The sequence below is a fragment of the Brachypodium distachyon genome, chromosome 4, assembly GCF_000005505.3.
Source record: "Brachypodium distachyon strain Bd21 chromosome 4, Brachypodium_distachyon_v3.0, whole genome shotgun sequence".
Taxonomy (NCBI): Eukaryota; Viridiplantae; Streptophyta; class Magnoliopsida; order Poales; family Poaceae; genus Brachypodium; species Brachypodium distachyon.
Window position 1 is genome coordinate 41,309,856 of NC_016134.3, and position 21,537 is coordinate 41,331,392.

Below are 21,537 nucleotides of genomic sequence, written 5' to 3' on the forward strand. Positions count from 1 at the left end.
ATCATCCAGAACTTAAATTGTACTTACAAACTTGCATGACCTCCTAGGCCAGCATAAACAAATAATGTTCAAAACCATGATAACAATGTATCATGAAGCTGCAGCGGAAAGGTAGAGTAAAAGGGCCTCATCTACTCCCAGAGGAGAGAGCATGTTGGAATGTAAGCACATGACCCAAAGAAATGTCGACGAACCTCACTTTTCGTCAGTTTCACCTGCATTATTAATTGCAGCCACTACGTGGTCAATACATTTGAATGTATTGGCAAGCTCACTAGAGTTATAAAGGACCTACCAAGTACATGCATAGTTTGACTAAGTGGGGTTTGGCTATTTTGCATAAAAGAATCATTATTCAAATCCTATCATTTTTAGACAAATAGTTTTGAATTCTATTGGACACGGGGTAGAAACACCCATGCTCCTATTAACCTAGGCACATTGAGTAGAAACATCAATGCTCCTACCCAGTTCAATCCATTCGTTTTATTAGGAAATTGGAATGAGTGAGACTTTTCTTACAGCTCCAATATCTAGTTGCTCATAATTGTCCGTAACCGGGGACACGGCTAAGTACTTAGTTTGACACTCTCGAGAGGTTGTACACATTCCCCACAAGAATTCGACGTGTTCATCCCTTGCTGTCCTCTCGGGGGAGTAGCAACGGCATCGACTTCAAGAATTTTCAGAACATGTTCACCCAAACCACCTGAGGGACCCGCGCTCCCACCTACACAACTACCTCAGTACAATCCCTCGGATCTGGGTAAACATTTCTTACTCCATCCAGGCAGAGCCCATATTACCATGTGGTTGTACTGGAAGCTACTAAACAGGAAACTAGTCCAGTCTCTGGTTATCCCGGGTGGCATCCCGCATTGTGACGAAGGCGCTCTCCGAATCCACGGAAGAGACGTCCATGGACGATCCATTCCTAATCCATAGGACCTCGACTCAGAGGGACCCATAGAGATGGACCTAACGTCACGACATCCGAATACTCAAAGCAGCCCACCTAGGACGGTTCATTGAATTACTTGTTTTGCCATACACTAGGAAAATCATATTGTAATTCAATAGTATCACATTGTAATAATACCACCCTCGTATATTATCATAGCATAGCATTTTACTAGCACGATGGCAATTGGTGTTAAGGACATGGCAAAGGTATCCTATACTACTAGGAGAATCATAGCATAGCATAGAAACAATAATAGTCCTAACAATGCAACTAATAAAAACTAGTGCATAATAAAATAATGGGATGATGGTCAAAGTGAACTTGCCTTGATAATAGTTGGGGTTCAAACACTCATCACAATCGCAAGGTTCACTCTCCGAGACTACTATACAATCAACAAACATACATATACATACACACCATACAAGCAAAAGAATATGTATGTCATGATGCAATGCAAAACATGTGACATGAGTTTGGTTTATTTTATTTGGATGATCTACTGATCCAAGGCATTGATAATTAAGCACATGCAATTAGGGTTTTTAAATAAATTGCAATGGCTAGGGTTAAAACCCTAAAATGAGATTTTATTGGCATCAGCCAAACAATTTAATTCAAAAATTTATTTCTCTGCCCCATTGGACAGAGGACAATAAAACAAATTTTTGAGCACTGGTTTCATTCAAAAAGAACTTCTAAATAATTAGTTATGATTTAAATGGCATAAAACCCTAATCTGTAATTTGAATGTGATTTAAATATTTAAATTTGAAATTGGACAGTGCCAAAAGATTTTAAATTTCCTAAGGATTCCAAAAAGGTGTGGATCATTAAATTTGGCCAAACAGATTTAAAGTTATGATCATTTGAAGTTACAGGGGCCTATCTGCAAAAGTGCCTTTTATTAATTCCGGGGGATTAAAATTACATTTTTATTTTATAAATCCGGGTGCCACGTGTCAGCATCTAATTGGTGCGTACCGGTTCGGTTAAAAATTAAAACGAGATCTAATCTTAGCCCTCGGATCCGGATCGGACGGACGAGGGGAGTTCTAGGGTTTTACCGGGCGGCGCGGGCACGGGTGTGGCGGCGCGGGGTGCTCCGGCGTCGCGGGCGGCTCGGGGAAGTCACGGGGAGGCGCGGCGCGGCACCGCGCGCTCGGTGACGAGGTCGGCGCGACTTCGGGAGGGCGGAGGGCTCGCCTAGGACGCGCGAAGACGGCGGCGCGGTCACCGGACTCCGGTGAGGACGAGCAGGCGGCGTCCGGAGGCTGCAGTGCACGGGGGCGAAGACGGAGCGCGTCAACCGAAGCGCACGGAGGAGTAGAGGAAGAGGGAAAAGAAGATGGCGGCGCTTACCCTTAGGGTTCACCGGAGACGGAGGAGAACGGCGGCGGCGCGGGCAAAGCTCTGGCGAGAAATTTCACGAGCCTTGGGGCGCAATAGAGAGGGGAAAGAGGGGGAAGAGAGAGAGGGGCGCGCAGGTTTTATAGGGACGCGGGCACAGAGGCGCGGGAGGCACGGGATGCGGAGATCACGGCGGTGACGGCGCGCGGCGGCGAAGAAGAAAGGCGGCGCGCGTCGCGGGCGCCTTCCAAACGGGGAAGAAGCCCCTGACAGGTGGGCCCCACCTGTCAGCGGGTGCGGGGCGCGCGCGCGGGGCGGCCGGGCTGGCGGGGCCGGCGCGCGTCGCGGTCGGGCGCGAGTCGGACTGGGCCGGTTCGGCCCAAAGTGGCTGGGCCGGTCCGGTTTACCCCCTTTTTTTTCTTTTTGCCTTTTCTTTTTCTCTTTCTCTCATTTCTTTGATATCTTTTGAATTTGAACTCCAAATTGGTCCAAATAAATCCCAGAAAATTTGTAAAATCATGTTCTACCAAGATACAACTTTTGGGAGTAGTTTCCCCTCAAAATAAAATATATAAAAATAAATTTGCCCTATAAATGCCTTTAGGGCTATATATCTATTTGAATAAAATACTTTTTCAACTCCAAATAATTAACCATAAATTATGGGATAGCTTATATATGCATTAAACCCCTTTTATACATAAACCCAATTGATTTGAAAATCGAAAGCTTAAATGGGTGTAAACAAAGTCTTTTAGAGCCCTCTTGAGATTCAAAATTTGAATTCAAATATGCAATTGTGGCATGATGCTCATGGATGCAATGCACATGTAAAAGTTTGAAATTTTGGGATGTTACAGATGTGCGGAAGAAACCCAAGATCATATCTAGTAGATGTAAGTAACGAGAGGGATAATGAGCATCATACCCTCTTAGACCACAAAGCGTTACGATCACGGGATCGTTGTTGGCGTAGTGGTACTTTCGATGAGATCGATCTCAATGCCGAACGTACGTCACCTCCTTGGTATCCACACGTACGGCTTGATGTCGTCTCCTCCTTCTTGATCCAGCAAGATGATGGGAGAGGTTGACGAGATCCCGGCAGTACGACGGCGTGGTGTAGGATATGGTGGAGAACTCCGCGGGCAGAGCTTCGCTGCGCACGGGAGAGAAGGAGAGGGGCTCAGGGGAGAGAGATCCAGCTGAGGGCTTGGGGTGTCCTCTCCCCCTGCCCCTCCCCTCTATTTATATAGGGGTGGTGGTCAGGGTTTGCCCCTCCTCCAAGAAGAGGCTAGGGCCGGCTAGGAGAGTCCCAGAAGGATTCCTCCTTCTGCCCGGCCTCCCCCCACGTACGTGACTTCCACCGTACGGTGGAGAGTCCCCACGTTTCCTCTCTTTCCCCTAATGGGCCTAGACCAATTAGATTGCTCTAATTAATTACTATAGAGGCCCAATTAAATTCTCAGGAATATTCTCGAAAATTCCAGAACCTTTTGAGAACTTCCGGAACCTTCTAGAACATTCCCGGTCCATACCGGAAAATATCCCGAACTTTTCCGAAACCCTGAAACAGCTTTCCCATATATAATTGTTTATCTTCGGACCATTCCGAAGCTCCTCGTGATGTCCTGGATCCCATCCGAGACTCCGAATCATAATTCGATATCACCATCTTTTATCTCATCAAACCCTAGCGACATTAAGCGTTAAGTGTGTGACCCTACGGGTTCGAGAACATGTGGACATGATCGAGACACCTCTCCGATCATTAACCAATAGCGGGACCTGGATGTCCATAATGGTTCCCACATATTCCACGAAGATCTCATCGGTTGAACCACGATGTCCAATTCCCTTTGTCTCGCGATATCCAATTCCCTTTGTCTCGCGATATATTACTTGCCCGAGATTTGATCGTCGGTATCACCATACCTAGTTCAATCTCGTTACTGGCAAGTTCTCTTTACTCGTACCGCAATATAATATCCCCATGACTAAACACATTAGTCACATGCTTGCAAGCTCATTAGGATGTTATATTACCGAGAGGGCCCAGAGATATCTCTCCGTCACATGGAGTGACAAATCCCAGTCTTGATCCATACAACCCAACAAGCACCTTCCGAGATACCCGAAGAACACCTTTATGATCACCCAGTTACGAGATGACGGTTGATGTCTACAAAGTATTCTTCCGGTACTATGGAGTGGCATGATCTCATGGTCTAAGAAAATGATACTTGACACAATAAAAGCATTAGCAATTTAAACTTAAGTGACACGATCAAAAGCTATGCTTAGGTTTGGGTCTGTCCATCACATCATTCTCCTAATGATATGACCTCGTTAATAAATGACAACACATGTCTATGGTTAGGAAACCTTAACCATCTTTTAATCAATGAGCTAATCTAGTAGAGGAGTATTAGGGACATGGTATTTGTTTATTTATCCATACGTGTATTTAGTTTCCTGTCAATACAATTATAGCGTGGATAATAAACATTTATCAATAACAAGGAAATATGATAATAACAAATTTATTATTGCCTCTAGGGCATATTTCCAACACACGGACGTTCTGGACACCGACGAATTCTTCCCCAACGACGACTTCTTCCTGGAGGTCAAAGACATCTTTGGCGACATGGCTGATAACCTCAACAACACGAGCGGATCCTCCTCTGCACCGTACGTGTTTCTGTTTCCCTTGCTTCAGATCATGCTACAATTTCTAGGCTTAGTCTTTGCCTTAGATTTGTGTTGTTTCTCTTCACTACTACTCCCTCCGTCCCATAATTCTTGTCTCAAATTTGTCCAAAAATGAATGTATCTATTCCTAAAAAGCGTCTAGATACATATAATATTTCGACAAGAATTATGAGACTGAGGAGTAATTTGTATGCCTAGTTCAATCCCTCTAGTCATGTTTTGCCCACTGTTTGTGTTGATTAAATCTTGTGACGACTTATTCATGGTTGTAATAGTTCATGTATTTTATCTAGGGAGTACTATTTTTATTTATCAAATCTTGTGGTAAATTGCTCACATTTCCAACAAGGATCACCGCCAGGATCATGCGGACATGCACGTCTGAACCAGTTGGGCAGCGTAGGCGAAATTGTCGGAGATGTCACGCCCACGGAAGGACACCAAATTGGAGGCGCGAAGTGAGCATGCGGCAGAGAAATTTGAGAGCGCACCCTTGCGGGGAGATATATGGGCCGAAAGCCGTCCGCAGAGACCACCACCTCGTCCTTGTTTGGCAGGAAGGCGATGAAGGCCTGATTGAGCCGGGAAGAAGGCGTCCAAGAATTGAAGTCGGAGCAGACGAGCGGCCAAAATTGCTTGAAGAAGGCCGGCTCAAAGCCATCCGGCCCGGGGGCGGCATTGCGCCTCATCCGGCCCAAAGACAAGAGTGAACGGAGCGTCGAGGGAGCCCAGGCCCGGCCGGGGTGTGTGCATGTGCATGGAGATCGCTAAGCACGAAGGCGAACGAGACGGCGGACGTGGAGCCGAGGAGATCCGAATAGAGCGCGGACATCGCCGCTTCCTTATCGCCATGGTTGAACACCGGACGCTGGCAGTAGTTTCAATCCAATTGCGATCTAGATTCCCGACTCGATCTGCATCCGTTCCCGAATCATACTACTGCTTAAACCCTCCGGCGTTCCCCAATTAAAAGGTCTGGTTCCGGCGGCCTCCTCACCAGACCCCAAAGGAAAGGAGAAACAAGATGAGTTCGGCCGTGGAGGAAGATAGACCTCGTGAGACACGGAAGAGGACCATGGCGGCGGCGGCAGACGTCACGAGCCCCCGAGAGCATCACGACCAGCGGAAGAAGCGGCATCTGCTGCAGAAGGCGAATCCCGACGAGGAGGAGGAGACGAAGGCGGCGGCGGACTTCGAAGAATCCCCACCCAAGGAGGAGGAGCCCTTGAGAGAGATGGAATCATTTGACACTCTTAGGGAATACATGGACTATCTTGAAATGCTTGACAAAGAGGAATCACATGGCCGCCGAGGTAATTTATTTGCTCTTGGATCATGCTCCAAATTGAAATAATTAATTAAGAATTCTTCCTCATAAGGAATATTCTTCTACTAGATGTTCCAGACCATCCTACCATCTTCTTCACTCCTCCCACCAGGTTCCATAGGCCAGAGCTTTTACCCCTTCGTGAACCTGGAACCAAGGAGTGCGCTCTGCCTCCAAATTCCTTGTTGGGCTTTCATCATCTCTTGGTACATACTCCATCTTTCCCCCTCTCTGTCTACTACCACATTGCAACTTCTTGAATATTAGCATCAACTGATCTGCAGATGGCAAGCCACTTAAGCGGTGTTCTGGTTTCTGGGTCGACTATGACGAGGACAAAGGGATTGGCACTCTCTTGACGACGGCGCATCTGATTCGCACAAAGGAGCCCAAGCGGGCGGACTCCGTCTGGTTAGGAGGACGAGAGTATGCTCCTCATGCTAATGTGAGTTGTTAGTAATGATCAAAACCAATCTTCTCTGTTCATCCATCCATCCATCTCTGCTTAACTGGGTTGATTGCATCAGGAAGTATATTCATCATCAGTCAGTATTAAGCAACATATTCCTCCTCTTGTCCTGAAAAGATTTTGTTTCATGTTCAGAAACCCAATATCTACATCATTCTCTCTGCAATCCTTGTTTCAGGTCATTGTTCACTTGCTGGACGGCAAGACTGCAGAGGGACAGCTGCTCTATCACCAGCCCCATTATGATCTTGCCTTCTTCAGGGTTACACTGGATCAACCTGTTCCATTACCGTGTTTCAACCAACAAGTGGAGTTTGCTCAAGATGTCCTTCACCTTGGAAGAGACAAATCATTGGGTCTAAGGATAACCCATGGCAGGGCAGCATACTCAAATCCGGTGTTAATGGAGCGATACCACTACATGTACTTGCATCCTGAAGATTATCGACATATTGCTCACAAGGTATATAATATATTTCCCTAGTTCGAGTGCGTGTTGAATATAATTTTGATGTTGCGATCCCACAATCTGTTGTACTAACTACGTATATTCTAATATTTTCTCAATTTGAATATTGTAGTTTGACGATGGAGGGCCAGTCATTGATCTTGATGGAAAAGTTGTGGGACTGTTCAACATTAGTACGAGAGGGTCCTTTATACCTTCTTCTATTTTGCTCAAGTGCTGGGATTCATGGAAGAACTATGGGTGCGTTTTCCCCCTCTCAATTATATGGTGTTAGCTGATGCACTCTTCCTTATAGTAATCTTGCACGCACAAATGCACGTCTCATAATAAATTCAACAAAAAACATTCATGGTTTACTCCCTTGTCAAGGTTGTGTCTCAAATGGCAGTCCATCAACTCATTCCAATTCTCAAGACAACAAATTATATCTTTGACGCAAGAATTCAACCAATCATATCACATCAAATGTGAAACAAAGATGTCACTAAAAACAGGACAGTTACAATATACACACCAATAAAAAGAAATATTATTGGAAAAGGAATCAAATGATTATTTGGTTGGATACAGGGCAATCTTTCGACCTCACCTTGGATTGACTTTTAAGGCTATCAAGCTGCTAGAGCCTGGCCACGTTGATAAGATATAGCGTATGTATAACATTGAGGACGGCCTTATCGTCGAAGAGGTTTACGTTTTCTCATTTGCAGCTATTGGTTTTCTTGAGGGTTCTTATTTTCTCATTTTTAAAATGGTTGAACTGAACTGTAGGTGTCAAAAGGATCTCATGCACAGAAACTTGGGATCCGAGAAGGTGATATAATTGAAAGTTTTAATGGGGAATGCATTTCTACTACAGTGGAGGTAGGTGTGAATTTATTAAGTCTCATATAAATTTAAAATACATTACATTTGTGTGGCACATGGAAACTTAATAATATTCTCGATCTCTGTAATTTATTTCTGGTATTATCAGTTGGAGAACATGTTATTGAGGATATGCAAGGGCCCTTTTGGCGACCCTAATGCCAAAGTTGATATTTCGGTAAGTTCACTTGTATGTGCTGTTCAATTCCTATATACAGAAGTATTATTAGCAAACTGTATGCACTAAGAAATGTGTCATGTTGACTTAGGTTGGGGTATTTCATATCCGCCGGAGGAACGTAGTGTTGACTGCAAATGTATCTGAGCATGGAGAAATTGTGCGAGGTACCATTACTTTCAACCTAATCTTCTTAATCTTCCTAATGTTGTTGGTTCATTCAATATGTTTTAGTTCAAACCCATGAGCTTACCTCGCAGTATGGAAAATGAATGTGTTTTTAAATGGTGCTTGCACTTGTACTTGTGCATTCGCCCCCATTACCAAGTTGGTTTAAGGCATTTGACCTCTGTTGTTTCAATTTTGTCATGAACTATGTGTGGTATTAATCTGATGCTTTGTAAGTGTTGCTTATACGATGGAAAAGAGAACACCTGTAAAATAACACAAGAGAAACCAATATCAATATAATTAGTGAGAAACCAATATCAATATCAATGTAATTTAGTCCAATGCTATCCTTTTACTGTGTCTTGCAAATACTGGTTTCGGGAGACACCAATATCAATAGTATGCTAAGGGAGATTTTAGGGAGTTGAGGACAGACCCTCCATATAACAAATATAATTAGTGATTATGGATCTACCCTGTTCCGTCGCAGATATTTTTTTCATGTAATCTCTTGGTTCTTGTTTCAAGGTTTTCATTTTGGTTTCTGTTTGTTTTTCTGCAGGTCCTCGTTTCTCTTGAACTAGGGGTCGGGGAACGGATGTCAGTTTGCTGGAGCCTGAAGCTATCAACTTTGCATGTCAGGATGCACCTTTTAATTTTATTTTTTATTTCTTGCTTTTCTCTTCTGCTTTGAACCATTGTAATGAATGTTAACTGCGCCCCTATGGCCATATATATTCCAGGTTCTCTAGAACTTGTCACTTCCCTCCATCTGTGCTGATAATTCCTTTAGCTTATTAGATTGTGTCAAGATTTGTCGGGAAAATTGATTTCAAGGTATTACGGTATTGCTGGGGTTTATTAATTTCTGGGAGCAAGGGGATTTGCCTTTTCTGAAATATTGTAACGAAGTCTTTTGATGTTGATTTCTGAACATAGTCTATCTGAGCAACTAGTATCCCCAGCTGCATTCAGAACATACATCTTTGTTCTGTTTGTGCCATATTTCAAAGAATTTTACTCCCTGTCGGGGCACCTTGGGCTTCCATGTTTCTCTTGTTTGGCTAAGACGAGAGCAATATGCCTTATCACCTTTATTTGTTGGGCATACTCATCTGTAGTATTTTACATGCTCTTTCATTGGAGTAAATAGATTTCAGTACAGGAAATGTAAAACCTCACAGACAACATCCTCAGTCCAGATTATATAAACTTGTCCAGGAAGGACAGTATCTCAGAGGTCACCCTCTCGGCCTGCTCTTGCTGGATGTAATGGTGTCCTTCGATGATGGCGACCTCAAGGTTCGGAACATTGGACTGGAAAGCCCCACTCTCGATGTAGCGCCCGGTGCCAAAGGACTCGACACCGACGTCCTTGTTGCCCGCGATGAACTTTGTGGGCACCGTGATCTTGGCACCATGCCAGGGCGCAGTAAGCTGCCAAGTCCTGCAACATTTTAGCGACATAACATTAGCACAGATCCTGAATCAAACAGAATAGAAGAACTCCACAGATGGCAGTGAAGAGAAGTTATGAATGAGGCTTCAAATTTACAAGTCCATGGCGCGGTAGTAGTTGAGGGGCCCCGTGAAGCCGGTCTTTCGGAACTTGTCGGCGTACCGGCCAGTTCTTCCTCGGTCATCCAAGGAAGTGGCGACGACGATGCCTGGAAGAAGTCTATGACCTCCACTCCAGGAGGGGCAGAGAGGTCGTCTAGCTCAAGGGAGTAGAACTTCTTTAGGACAGTCGCGATGTCGTGCTTCGCGAATGCCTTCTCGGCTCTTCCGGGCTCCTGCACACATGTTGTTGAAATGACATATGACCACAACTGCAAAGCTGAAGATAGACTCATCCAAGACATGATCTTTGATCCCATATTAACAGCCAACGTGTTGTTCAGGACACAAATTTGATCATAGTTCAGGTTTTGAATATCATCACTTCAAATTGAAGCCTCTATGGAGCACAAATTTTGTGTGCATATTAGCATACGAATCAGAGCAGATTTCATCAGCGGCTACCTGGAACTGCGAGATGTAGAAGCCGTCGCCGCGGGCGGCGAGGAAGTCGGCCATGGGGGCGGGGGAGCGGGGGAAGTAAGGCACGCCGAGGGCGACGGCGGCGCGGACCCGGTCGGGGCGGAAGAGGCAGAGGTGCCAGAGCACCTGCGCGCCCCAGTCGTGGCCCGCCACCAGCGCGTCGAGGAGACCGAGGTGGTCGAGCAGCGCCACCACGTCGCCGACCACGTGAAGCATCGTGTATTCGGCGGCGCCGCCGGCGGGGACTTCGGAGTCGTCGTAGCCGCGGAGGTCCGGGGCCAGCGCGCGGAAGCCCCGCGCCGCCAGGGCGGACATCTGGTGCCGCCACGACAGCCAGAGCTCCGGGAAGCCGTGGAGGAGGAGCACGGCGGGGCCCGTGGCGGGGCCTTGCTCCGCCACGTGGAGCGTGATGCCGTTCACGGACGCCGTCCAGTGCCGCACCTCGCCGGCGCCGCCGGTCGCCATGGTTGACTGTTCCGGCCGTGCTCCTCTGTTCTTGGTTTGTCAGTCAAACAAGAGACGGACGGCAATGCATGCAGTGATACATTTCTCACAGTCGACTTTATATAAGCTTAGCATAGACTTTTCTCTTTTAAGACTTATATAGGGGGGAAAAAGGTAAGAGCAAATAAATTTTCGACCCGGGAAATCTTGATAATCTTTTGACAAACTTGAGCTCGGTTAGGAACCTGGGAAATTTTCTGGATATTGCCTGAATTGAACTATTTTTTTTTGTATTTTTAAAAATAAAATCTGCAGCACAGATTTTGACAAAACAACTGAGGCCTAAATTTCGAGTCAACTATATCTTCGGATGCATTTATTTGGAGAAAGAAATAATAATTTTGTCGGATAAGCAAGATTAGGTGGTCATTGTTTTTTAATGAGCAATTGGAATGCTTCCAAGCAGAGACTTTACACAGAAGATCTTGATGGATTACCGTATTGTCCTTACAATATGCTTTAAGATCTAACTTCATATATATGTAGGTAACCGTACAGCCCAAAAGAAAATTCCGTCTACTCATCAGTCGATCAGTCTTCATAACAGGTTTGAATTTCATTTGATTGAAGTAAATTCGTGAGGAATCCGACAGGAAAAGAAATGTAGTAGCAAGTATGGCATCAATATGATAACTACAATTTCAATAAATTCATATGCAGATAGATAGCACGGATGATTTAGCAAGTCATAGATAAACCTGCACTCCTTTTGTGCCTGTATCAGCAAACCCAACAGTTACACTCTTGCTTATTCTATATAACTCATTGACCGCGATGATATCTTCACGTTTTCGATACATATGTTCAGCTCATGTACAAACCACCACAACATGTTAAGCTTTGCGGTACCGATAAGAGGGGTGCTTAAAATTTTACTCCTAAATCATCTCATCTCCCCTTGGAAGAGATTTCACTGTAAGGAGGGCTGACTGGCGAATATGGGGTGGCCAGAAGAGCCATCCGACGCCTCCTTATACTTTGTCATCATGGAACCACCATCTGGTCTCCTTCGGAGACTGAAGGAGACCTTCCGTTGCGGCAGTTCCTAACATAGCGGTCATTGTCTTGCGGACGTTGCTGCAACCAGTACGGTGTAGCTAGTAAGAAAACAAGTAATGAAGAATGTGTTTGATATGTGAAGATGGGTGAGTGTTGGATATAACCTTTGCTGGCGAGCTAGACAGCATGGACAAGATGCTGATACAGACTGAACTTACAGTCATTGCGGGCGACCAGGAGTCATACAGTATATCTGCAGGTAAGAGAACCAGCAACTTTATCTTATAAATCATGTGAAAAAGAACTGTGGCTACATCAACACTTGATTGCTTCCATGGCCGGGCTCGCACGAGGCGTCACCGTCTCGCCTCCTCTCTGCGGGTGCGGCGCGCTGTAGATCGAAACGAGGCCGGCCGGCGGCCGGGCCCTTCTTTTTCTCTTGCCGTGTAGTTGTAGCTAATGATAACAGAGAAATTCAAACAAGTGGCGCGGAATGGCGCGGCCACTAGCTAGCGATCCCGGCCACCGCTAGCTCGTGCTACCGACAGAAATGTGGACATTGAAGATTACAATTATTCTAGTTGCAACTAGTGCTCCACAGCTCCACAAGTCCATGGTGGTAGCAGTATCGTTTCCTTCCGGGGGGCGCAAGTTGCATGGATAATATCTTTGCCAGGATTGAACCTCCACGGGTTGTGTTGCTGGCAAGCTGTGGGTCGAGCAAAATATCTCCCCTCTCCAGATATGCACCGTACGTGTGGAGTGGGTTCCTCGAAGAAAAATTAGACGGAGCGCGTGCATGTAAGGCCAACCGCACGCTTGCTGGCTCAAACCCGTAGCCGTGGGCCATGTGGGTAAGTGACTGGCCGGTCTCAAAAATCTGTGGCGCTCGTTTGTTACGGTGTCGACCTCTTGGGTGTGCGGGATTGGCAACTTGGGAAGCTATAGCTATCTTCACCGACTTGACGAGCGCAGTCGTTTTGAATTTCGGATCTTGAGCAGATGAGGTTACAAAGAAGTTGATATACTACCCGGGTCTATTTTTCCAGTAAATCGAGATTTCTCATGGAACATAGTATGTCCATTCTTAACGGCCTATTATGGATAATAAAGCAATATCTCAAGCAGGGTTTTGATTACCGGACATTAATTTTGGTTACCGATTGGTAACCGCATATACCACCCCTCCCACAACAAAAAAATTAATTTCAAACTTTTTTAATTTAAATGTTTAACATAAGGTTATATTTCTTATCCCGTCTCAAATAAGTGACTTGAATTTGTATAAATTTTATACAAATTCAGATCACTTATTTCCGGACTGAGGAAGTATTATTGTTCATATGACAACATTGAATAGCCGCGACAGTTGTTTGCGGGTGAGCCACCAATTCTCAAGCAAGTAACCTCATTGACTATGCGTCACTTAAAAGTTGTCATCGTAATGAAAATACTTTCTTTTTTTAGGGTAAGGAGCCGCCACTTTATTACGCAAGAATATTAGGTGGAATACAAAAATTGTCTGAAGATTACTCGTTTTCTCTTCTTTCTTTTTTTGAGAGGATTACTCGTTTTCTCAGGTCGTCTTAGGAGTCTTCTGGACCTAAAAAATACGGGGCATCGCGGGAGTCGGGACCTGAAACAGATGGGCTGTCGCGGGATTGACGCTACTAAAGCCGAAGACGAAACCCCACCAATTTTCTTTTCGAGATAAACGAAACACCACCAAGGTTTAACATCGTGAGTTCGTGACTGGCCCAACTCAAAAGTAAGCCCACGTAGCTCTCTTGCCATCAAGCTCTGACTGTCGCAGACGCAGTAGACCGTTCCCCGCCCCGTCCCCCCACGCAGCCCGTTCGGCCCCCCGACATCGCAGGCACACCAATGCTCCCGTCGCCGCCGGCGATCTCGCCGGCGCGGTTGCACAAGTTGGTGACCTCGCAGGCGGACCCGCTCCTTGCGCTCGAGCTCGTCACTGTCACCTCCCCGACCACCACGCCCCACCCGGCCACCCTCCACTCGCTCCTCCTCCGCCTCTCCCGCCGCCGCGACCACCTCCCCCACGCGCTCGCCCTCCTCCGCCGCCTCCCATCCCCTCCCTCCCCGCGCCTCCTCCTCCCGCTTCTCCTATCCGTACTCCGCCTCCGCCGCCCACCCCACCTCTTCCTGTCCACCTTTAACTCCCTCTTCATCTCCGGCCCGAGCCCCTTGTCGCTGCACCCCCAGCTTCTTCTCCGGCTGCTCTCCACCCTCTCCTCCACAGTCTGCTACTTCCCGTCCGCGCTCCACCTCCTCCGACTCGTCTCCTCCCGCCTGCCCCTCCCCGCGCCGCTCGTCCTCGCTTCCCACAACCTGCTCATCGAGGCCGCCGCCCGCTCCGGCCACCTCGCCGTGTCGCTCTCGCTCTTCCACCGCTTGCGCTCCCTCCACGTGTCGCCTGACGCCGACACCTACCGCGTGCTAACCCAGTCGCTGTGCCGCCGCGGCCAGGTCCACACTGCCACTACCCTGCTCGACGAAATGCTGCACAGGGGCATTCCTGCCGATCCTCTTGCATACACCACCGTGCTCAATGCTCTCTGCCGCAAGAAGCAGCTCCGTGAGGCCTACCGGTTGCTATGCCTAATGCGAGGCCGTGGGGTCTCTCCTGACATTGTGCATTACAACACCGTCATTGTGGGAATGTGTCGTGAGGGGCGGCCGCTAGATGCGTGCAAGGTGGTTGGAGATATGAAGGATAGTGGCTGCATACCCAATGTGGCGACTTATGCAGCGGTGGTGAATGGGTTGTGTATCAGTGGGTTGTTTGACAAGGCAGAGGCATACCTGGAAGATATGGTGGGTCAAGGGATTATACCACATTTTTCGGTGTTTCACTCGGTGATTAAGGGGTGTTGTACAGTTGGCAAAGCAGAGGAGGCTGCACGGATGATGAATCGGATGCTTGATCTTGGGATCCCTCCACATGCTGAGACATGGAGTTCAGTGGTCAGCAGTGTTTGTAATGACGAGGCCTATATTGAGGTGATTTTGTTGCACATGATGCAAGAAAAGCAGCGCTGCTCGAACATGATCTCCAAGAGTACCTGGTGATGACGTTTAGCTACATTGGAGATGCAAGAAACGAGCAGTTGGAGTTCTTCATTTTTCGGGGGTGATATAAGCAATCATCTTTGCTGAAAAAAATACCAGTACAGAGTACAAAAAGTGAAGCACAAAGACATTTTTTATTCTGAAACGCGGCTGCCCAAGAAAACACCTTGTTGGCAAAGGTGAGGCTCTGGTCACAGAGCACTCCAAGGGTAGATACTGGGGTGGTGATCACAATGCTTAACTTAAGGCAAATGTGTGTAAGAAAAGATAGTTCCATACTTGGTTGCAAGGCTTGGAGGTGAGAGTTGAGATGAATGATGCTGTCAACCAGTTGGAGTCTTGGGGGGCCAGGGGAAGCTGTCTCAGGCTGCTTCAGCAATGACGGATGAAGCTGAAGAAGAGTTGCTGCAAAGCTTATATAGCACAAAATGGCTGTTGGTATTTCCATGGCTGCAGGGAGAATCCTTCACTTTTAGCTCTCACAGTCGATAAAATAGCAGTAATTACAGTAAATTCTGAGTAATTTTGAATCGACTACAAGACAATACGGCAACTTGGAAGTGGAACTGCAGGTGAGAAATATGATAACAGTGGAGAGGGATGCCGACATGCTGTCGATAATCCATCAGCAGTGTATTGACCAGTAGTCTCAGAACATTACAGTTTCGTTCTTCAGAGTTCAATAATGTCAAGGCAAGCGTACTGTCCAGGTGGTTGTAACAATGCAGCATACGAGCTAACACCCTTATCACCTGTGTAGCTTAGTGCAGGATAACTGTGTAACACTCATCAGATCAGGATAAAACTGACCAAACACTCAATATGTTTTGCTCCTTTGCATCCAGACACCGTTAGTTGGGTTCAGGATAGTTCCATCAACATTGATTGTTCCAGAGTTTTTCACACAGTTCTTAGAGCTCCTGGAGTTCTGATATCTCCCCATTTTTCGTCACCAAGCGTGTAAACTTGAATGGCGATGAATCTTTTGTTATTATGTGGGCGACGGCGACCCTCGTCACAATCACCAAGGAAGTGTGTAATCTTGTATTCTTTTGTCAAAGGGTGAAATCCAAAGCTGTAGAACAAGAAGTGATCACCCCTCAAATTCTTCACGGGTTTCTCAACATGCAGGCATTCACCGGTTGCAAAGTTAGCTATCTTGATTATTGATGTCTTTTTGTATAAGCAAAGAAGCCCATTGCATGAACCACACAGGAAATCTTCAGGGCTACTCACCGGCGCTGCGTATGTCGATTGTGACCCAGCTTCATCAATCAAGATAGTATTTGCAGGGTAGGGCCTTCCTGAAACCGACTCTTGCGGAAAGAATAGTAAGGCACAACAGGGTGCATTCTGGAGGTGTGAGCTGACATATTGGGGATCTCGGATGATTTTGCGCCATTGCTTGCAAACACGACCTCTCAGACATGACACTTCTAGATGGACACACATCCAAGTTCCCCCACGAGAGTTTAGCCCTTTGCGAGGAGGATTTACGGCGGAACAAGCGGGAGGATCTCGCCGTCTCGCCAGTGGTTGACTCGCCGTCGGCCACCGCTGGAGGCAAGCCGGTGAACGATGACTGTGTTGAACACAATCGTTGGATGCACGGCACGTTGGTCTCAAACCATGCACCGCTGGAGAACCTTACTTTTACTTGTGTGGATCGCGGGGTCGCGGACGTGCTGCGTACACCATTCACGGTGCTCCGCAGGCGGGCCGTGGACCGCATGTCTCGATCGATCTGCACGGAAATCGGGTGGCAGCAACTACTTCTGGATTGGAGACTCTCACTGTTGCGACTGGACCGGAGGGTGGTGCGCGGCCCACTCCGAATCTCTCCTCGTTCCGGCCTTGCTCGGTGGTCCATGTGCGGGGGGTGGGTGGGAATCCACATCCCACTCCGGCGGAGAGGCATTTGCCGGCATCAGACGGCCCAAGTGAGAAGGCGGACTTCCCGATGGTGATTTCTAGGGTTTCCACCAACCTTTGCTCCACTCTGAGTCAGATTCCTGGGCGATGTGGGGTGGTTTTCGTGAGAGCTCCAAAGGTTAGCCGTCCCCCAGCTCCTACTCCACAAATTCCACAAATCCGCTGCGGGATTGGTACAGATTCGCATTCCTTTGCTGAGGTTGTCTCGCCGCCACGGATGGATCGTGGTCGAGAGCGGCTGCGTACGGGTTTCCAGGCGACAGGCGGTGAGCGTCCGTTGACGAGGTCACCGCCTAGGCGAGGTGGTGCTTTCGGTGGCCGAGGAAGGGGCGGACCTTCGGCCCAACCTCGACGTCATTGGAGGGACGATCTGGCGCTTCGTCTCCGTGAGGAACGCCGTCGGGAGGCAGATCAGATCCGCGTTGAACGCCGGAATGAAGAGCGGCGGCTGGAAGCTCTGCGCCGTGAGGAGGAACGTGCTGCTACGGCGGAACGTTTCCGACAGGAAGATCTCAGGCGTGGGGAGGAGATCCGGCGTCTGGAGGCGCTGCAGCGTGAGCGGGAGGCGGAGTCATGCTTGCGCGAGGAGGTGCTGGCGCTTCGTCGTCATGAGGAGGAGGATCGTCAAGCTCATGATCGGTTGGGTCATCGTCGGGAACTTCGCCATACGACTTCCACAAGCTCTTCGTTGCCATCATCGCTACCGTCCTCTTCTCAGCAACATCTTCCGTCTCTGGACCTCATGGCTGCGGTGAGTACTTCTTCTGCCAATGTGATGTCTGCGGTTGGGGATGGGATTGGAAACTGTAGACTGGGATCTGGGGGGAATTCGGGTCAGAAACGAGCTGCTGAGGAGAATGGAGGGCAGATTGTTCCGCAGCCTGAGGTCGAGATTGTTCCATCTGTGCCGGTTCGCTGTGCTAGCTGTGATGTGATTGGACATGAGATTGCTCAATGTGCCGAGAGAAAATCGTGGGAATATGTGGTGCCATTTGTCGGTTCTGCTGAATTTGCGCAAGGTTTCTATTCAATTCCTGTTCATCGTGCTTGTGTAGCTGCCCGGGAGAAGGTGTTTTATGGCATGGTTATAGTGGTGCGTGGTCACGCCTCAGGGAGGGAAATTGAATATGAGTTGAAAGCATGGGCAGGGGCCGATTGCACTTGGCGTTTCTTTGCTCGCACTATTTCTGATGTTACTTGCTGAAGCTTCATACTTCCCCAGCATGTTCATGCGTTCTGTACCTGAGGCACTGATGAGGGTTGAACCATGGACTGATGATATCAAACCCAAAGCAAGTTTGCAGGTGGCATGGTTCAGAATCAGAGGGATCCCCATAAACTTCAGAACCAGGGAGATAGCTTTTTTTGTGGGAAACTTAGTTGGTAAAGCCAAATCTCTGGATAGGAGTAGTCTGCATAATGAGACATATGTCAGAGTCCAGATTGCTTGCAAGGATGTGTCTCTGATCCCTGCTACCAGAGAGGGAGAGATTGATGATGATCTGTATGAATTTCAGTATACTAGAGAACTTCCAGGAGATTTTGATGGCCTAGGATCCAGTGTATCTATACCTGTTTCTAGTAATGCTACTCAGGACCAGACACTGACACCTAAGAGGCAGAGAATTGGTAATCCCCAGTTCCATCCCAGGGTATTAAACAGAATACTCAGCCAAGAGGTCAAGAAGCTGCCCAGCAGGGGAGTTGCCTCACTGTGATACCTTTTGACTCTAGAAGGAAAGATAAGGAACGTGTGACAGAACAATTTCAACCCATGGAGACTGTGGCAGAGGATGATGATGAGGAAGAACTATCTTTGAGTGAAAAAGTCAGGCTATTGGGATATGGTGACAGCTTTGGTGGGGATGCTGGGCAATCCTCTTCTGGTACTAGCTCTAAGCAAGTGCACCTGCAGATGGTGCATATTCCTACATCTCTTCATGATATTCATAACAAGGTTGCTGAATCCTTTCTGTTAGACCATCCTTTCATGACAAAAGTGATGGGTTCTGTTGGCATTCCAGAAGGCAAGGAACATATCCCTTTTGAAGAATTCTTGGAGCAATTGGGAAAATCAGGGAGTGACAAAAGATACATGTGGGCCTAGAAATATCCAGCTTACTTTCAAGAACCTGTGATTAAACACCCTGTTGATAGTGATTCTGCTCCATCCAATTCTGTTAGTTCTGGAGATCAAAGCAATATGTCTGTTGAAATGGGTGATGAGATGAAGGTTGACAGTGGACATATCTCAATATCAGAAGTGATGGATGGGCAAGACCAAGTTGATCCATCACAAGAAGAGTCACAACCAGATGTTCCAATTTCACAGGAGGTGCCTGAAGATGCTTACATTGATGCTTTGGAAGAACCTGTGATTAGATTCAATGAAAGGCTGGTGCAACAAAGAGTTGATCAAGCTAGGGTGATGGAGAGGGTTGATACCCAACATGCTACTGGTGCTCTGGAAGGTACAAATCTTAATATCTCCAATTCTTTTGTTGTTCTTGATGATGATGATATTAAATCTAGAGCTTTAGAGTTAGGTATACATGTTGACTCTTTGTCTTTAGATACTATTCATGCTTTAAAAGATCTAGAGATAGCTAGGCACAATTTAGCTCTGAAAAAAACTGTTCCAGTTGATGAACCTATGCTGGTAGCAGAGGGTCAGATTGTTATTCTAGATTGGAAAAATGATCATGAAACAGAAAAATGATTTACGGTTAAGATTGCTGGTGGCAGGAGAAGAGGTGAGGGCCCCTCTATGGCCTCTAGCTCTTTATCTCACCCTTTGTGTGAGAACCTGCCTGCTACCAGAGTGAGGAAAAAAAATCCAAAATACCAATGATTGGGCTCATATGGAATGCAAGGGGTTTAGGGAAGAAAGGTATTAAAACTTATTTACAAGGGATTATAGGGGTTTTGGAGTGGACTTTGTGGGCATACAAGAGACTATGAAGAGAGAGTATAAGATGCTTTTTTTAGAGGCATTGATCCCATGAATCAGTTTGTTTGGAAATGGATACCATCTGTGGGAAAGTCTGGGGGCATTCTGGGGTTTTTTAAGAGTGACAGGTTTGATGTGGAACATTATTCTTTTGGGAGATACCATATCAGAGTGCAAGTGATGGATAAAAAGCTGAAAAAACCATATGCCATTGTCATTGTTTATGGGGCTGCTCAGGAAGAACACAAAGATGAGTTTCTGATTGAACTGGGTGCTGCGTGTGCTGACCAACAACTACCTTTGCTGATTGGGGGGGACTTTAATATCATTAGGTTTGATGCTGATAAAAATACTAGGAGAAGGAAATCTAAGAGGACTGACATGTTTAATGCCATCATTGATACACATGAGCTGAGGGAGATCAGGATGTCAGGGGGACAATATACTTGGTCCAATAACCATGAGATACCTGTTTTGGAAAAGCTGGATAGGGTTCTAGTAAATGATAGCTGGGAAAGTATTTTTCCTTTAATGATTGTTGGGAAATTGGTAAGAGAGATGTCTGATCATAATCCACTGCTTATTGATATTATGGAGACTAAAGAACAAAGAAGGAAAGACTTCAGATATGATACTGCTTGGCATAAACACCCTGAATTTCTGACAAGAATGGAGAAACTTTGGCATGAACCTGTTGTTGCATCTGATAGTCTGGGCATAATTCAGGAAAAGTTGAAAAAAGTTAAAAAATCCTTCAAAGGATGGGGACATAATATAAGGGGACAGATAATTAAACAAAAAAAAGATCTGGAAAAAGAGCTACTGGACCTAGAGGCACTGGAAGAGATACAGCCTTTGACTGTGTCACAACTTGGGAGAAGGAGGGAAATCAATACTCTATTGATGGAAATAAATGAGGGGGAAGAAGAACATTGGAACAGATTGGCAGGGGAAAATTGGTTGTTGAAGGGGGACTGCAATACCAAATACTTCCATAGAATTGCAAATGGCAGGAGGAGGAAGAATATCATTTTCTCCTTGGTCAATGGTGAGAAAGTGATCCAAGGCACACCTGACTTGCTCCATCATGCTACAAGGTTTTTTAAAGAGTTATTTGTGATGGTTCAAGGCTTTCAATGTCGGTTGAGAGAAGAGATGTGGGGCCCAGATGAACAGCTAACTGAGGAAGAAACTGCTTTGTTAGACCTGCCTTTTGAGGAGGAAGAAATAAGAACAATAATTAATTCCATGGAGAAGAATAAGGCAGCTGGCCCTAATGGTTTCCCATAGAATTTTATCAGTTCTGTTGGAACATTATAAAAGAAGACATGATGGCACTTTTCTCTGACTTTTACCATGGAAAGGTGGATTTGAGTAGGATAAATTATGGGATAATCACACTTATACCAAAAGGGGGGGATGCGGGATCCAAAAATATAGACCCATTTGCTTATTACAAGTGTTGTTTAAGATTTTCTCTAAAGGAATGACTATAAGATTGAGCCCTCT

At 46.5% G+C, this 21,537-nt stretch overlaps 1 protein-coding gene, 1 long non-coding RNA gene and 2 pseudogenes across 2 annotated transcripts; 2 read left to right on the forward strand and 2 right to left on the reverse strand.

Annotated features, from left to right (window-relative positions):
* Positions 1-6,223: 6,223 nt before the first annotated feature.
* Positions 6,224-9,438, forward strand: LOC100838214 (annotated as a pseudogene).
* A 188-nt stretch (positions 9,439-9,626) lies between these two features.
* On the reverse strand, positions 9,627-11,124 carry LOC100824543 (annotated as a pseudogene).
* A 549-nt stretch (positions 11,125-11,673) lies between these two features.
* Positions 11,674-12,738, reverse strand: LOC104584715. Its single transcript, XR_732655.3, has 2 exons — positions 12,218-12,738; positions 11,674-12,131 (listed from the first exon to the last, which is right to left on the reverse strand). It is a non-coding gene; the product is annotated as an uncharacterized LOC104584715 (long non-coding RNA).
* Positions 12,739-13,796: 1,058 nt separating this feature from the next.
* Positions 13,797-16,167, forward strand: LOC100838510 (pentatricopeptide repeat-containing protein At4g01400, mitochondrial). The gene has a single exon (XM_024454869.1). It carries the CDS (start codon positions 13,938-13,940, stop codon positions 15,144-15,146), a length of 1,209 nt encoding a protein of 402 aa, XP_024310637.1. The 5' UTR covers positions 13,797-13,937; the 3' UTR covers positions 15,147-16,167.
* Positions 16,168-21,537: the final 5,370 nt, after the last annotated feature.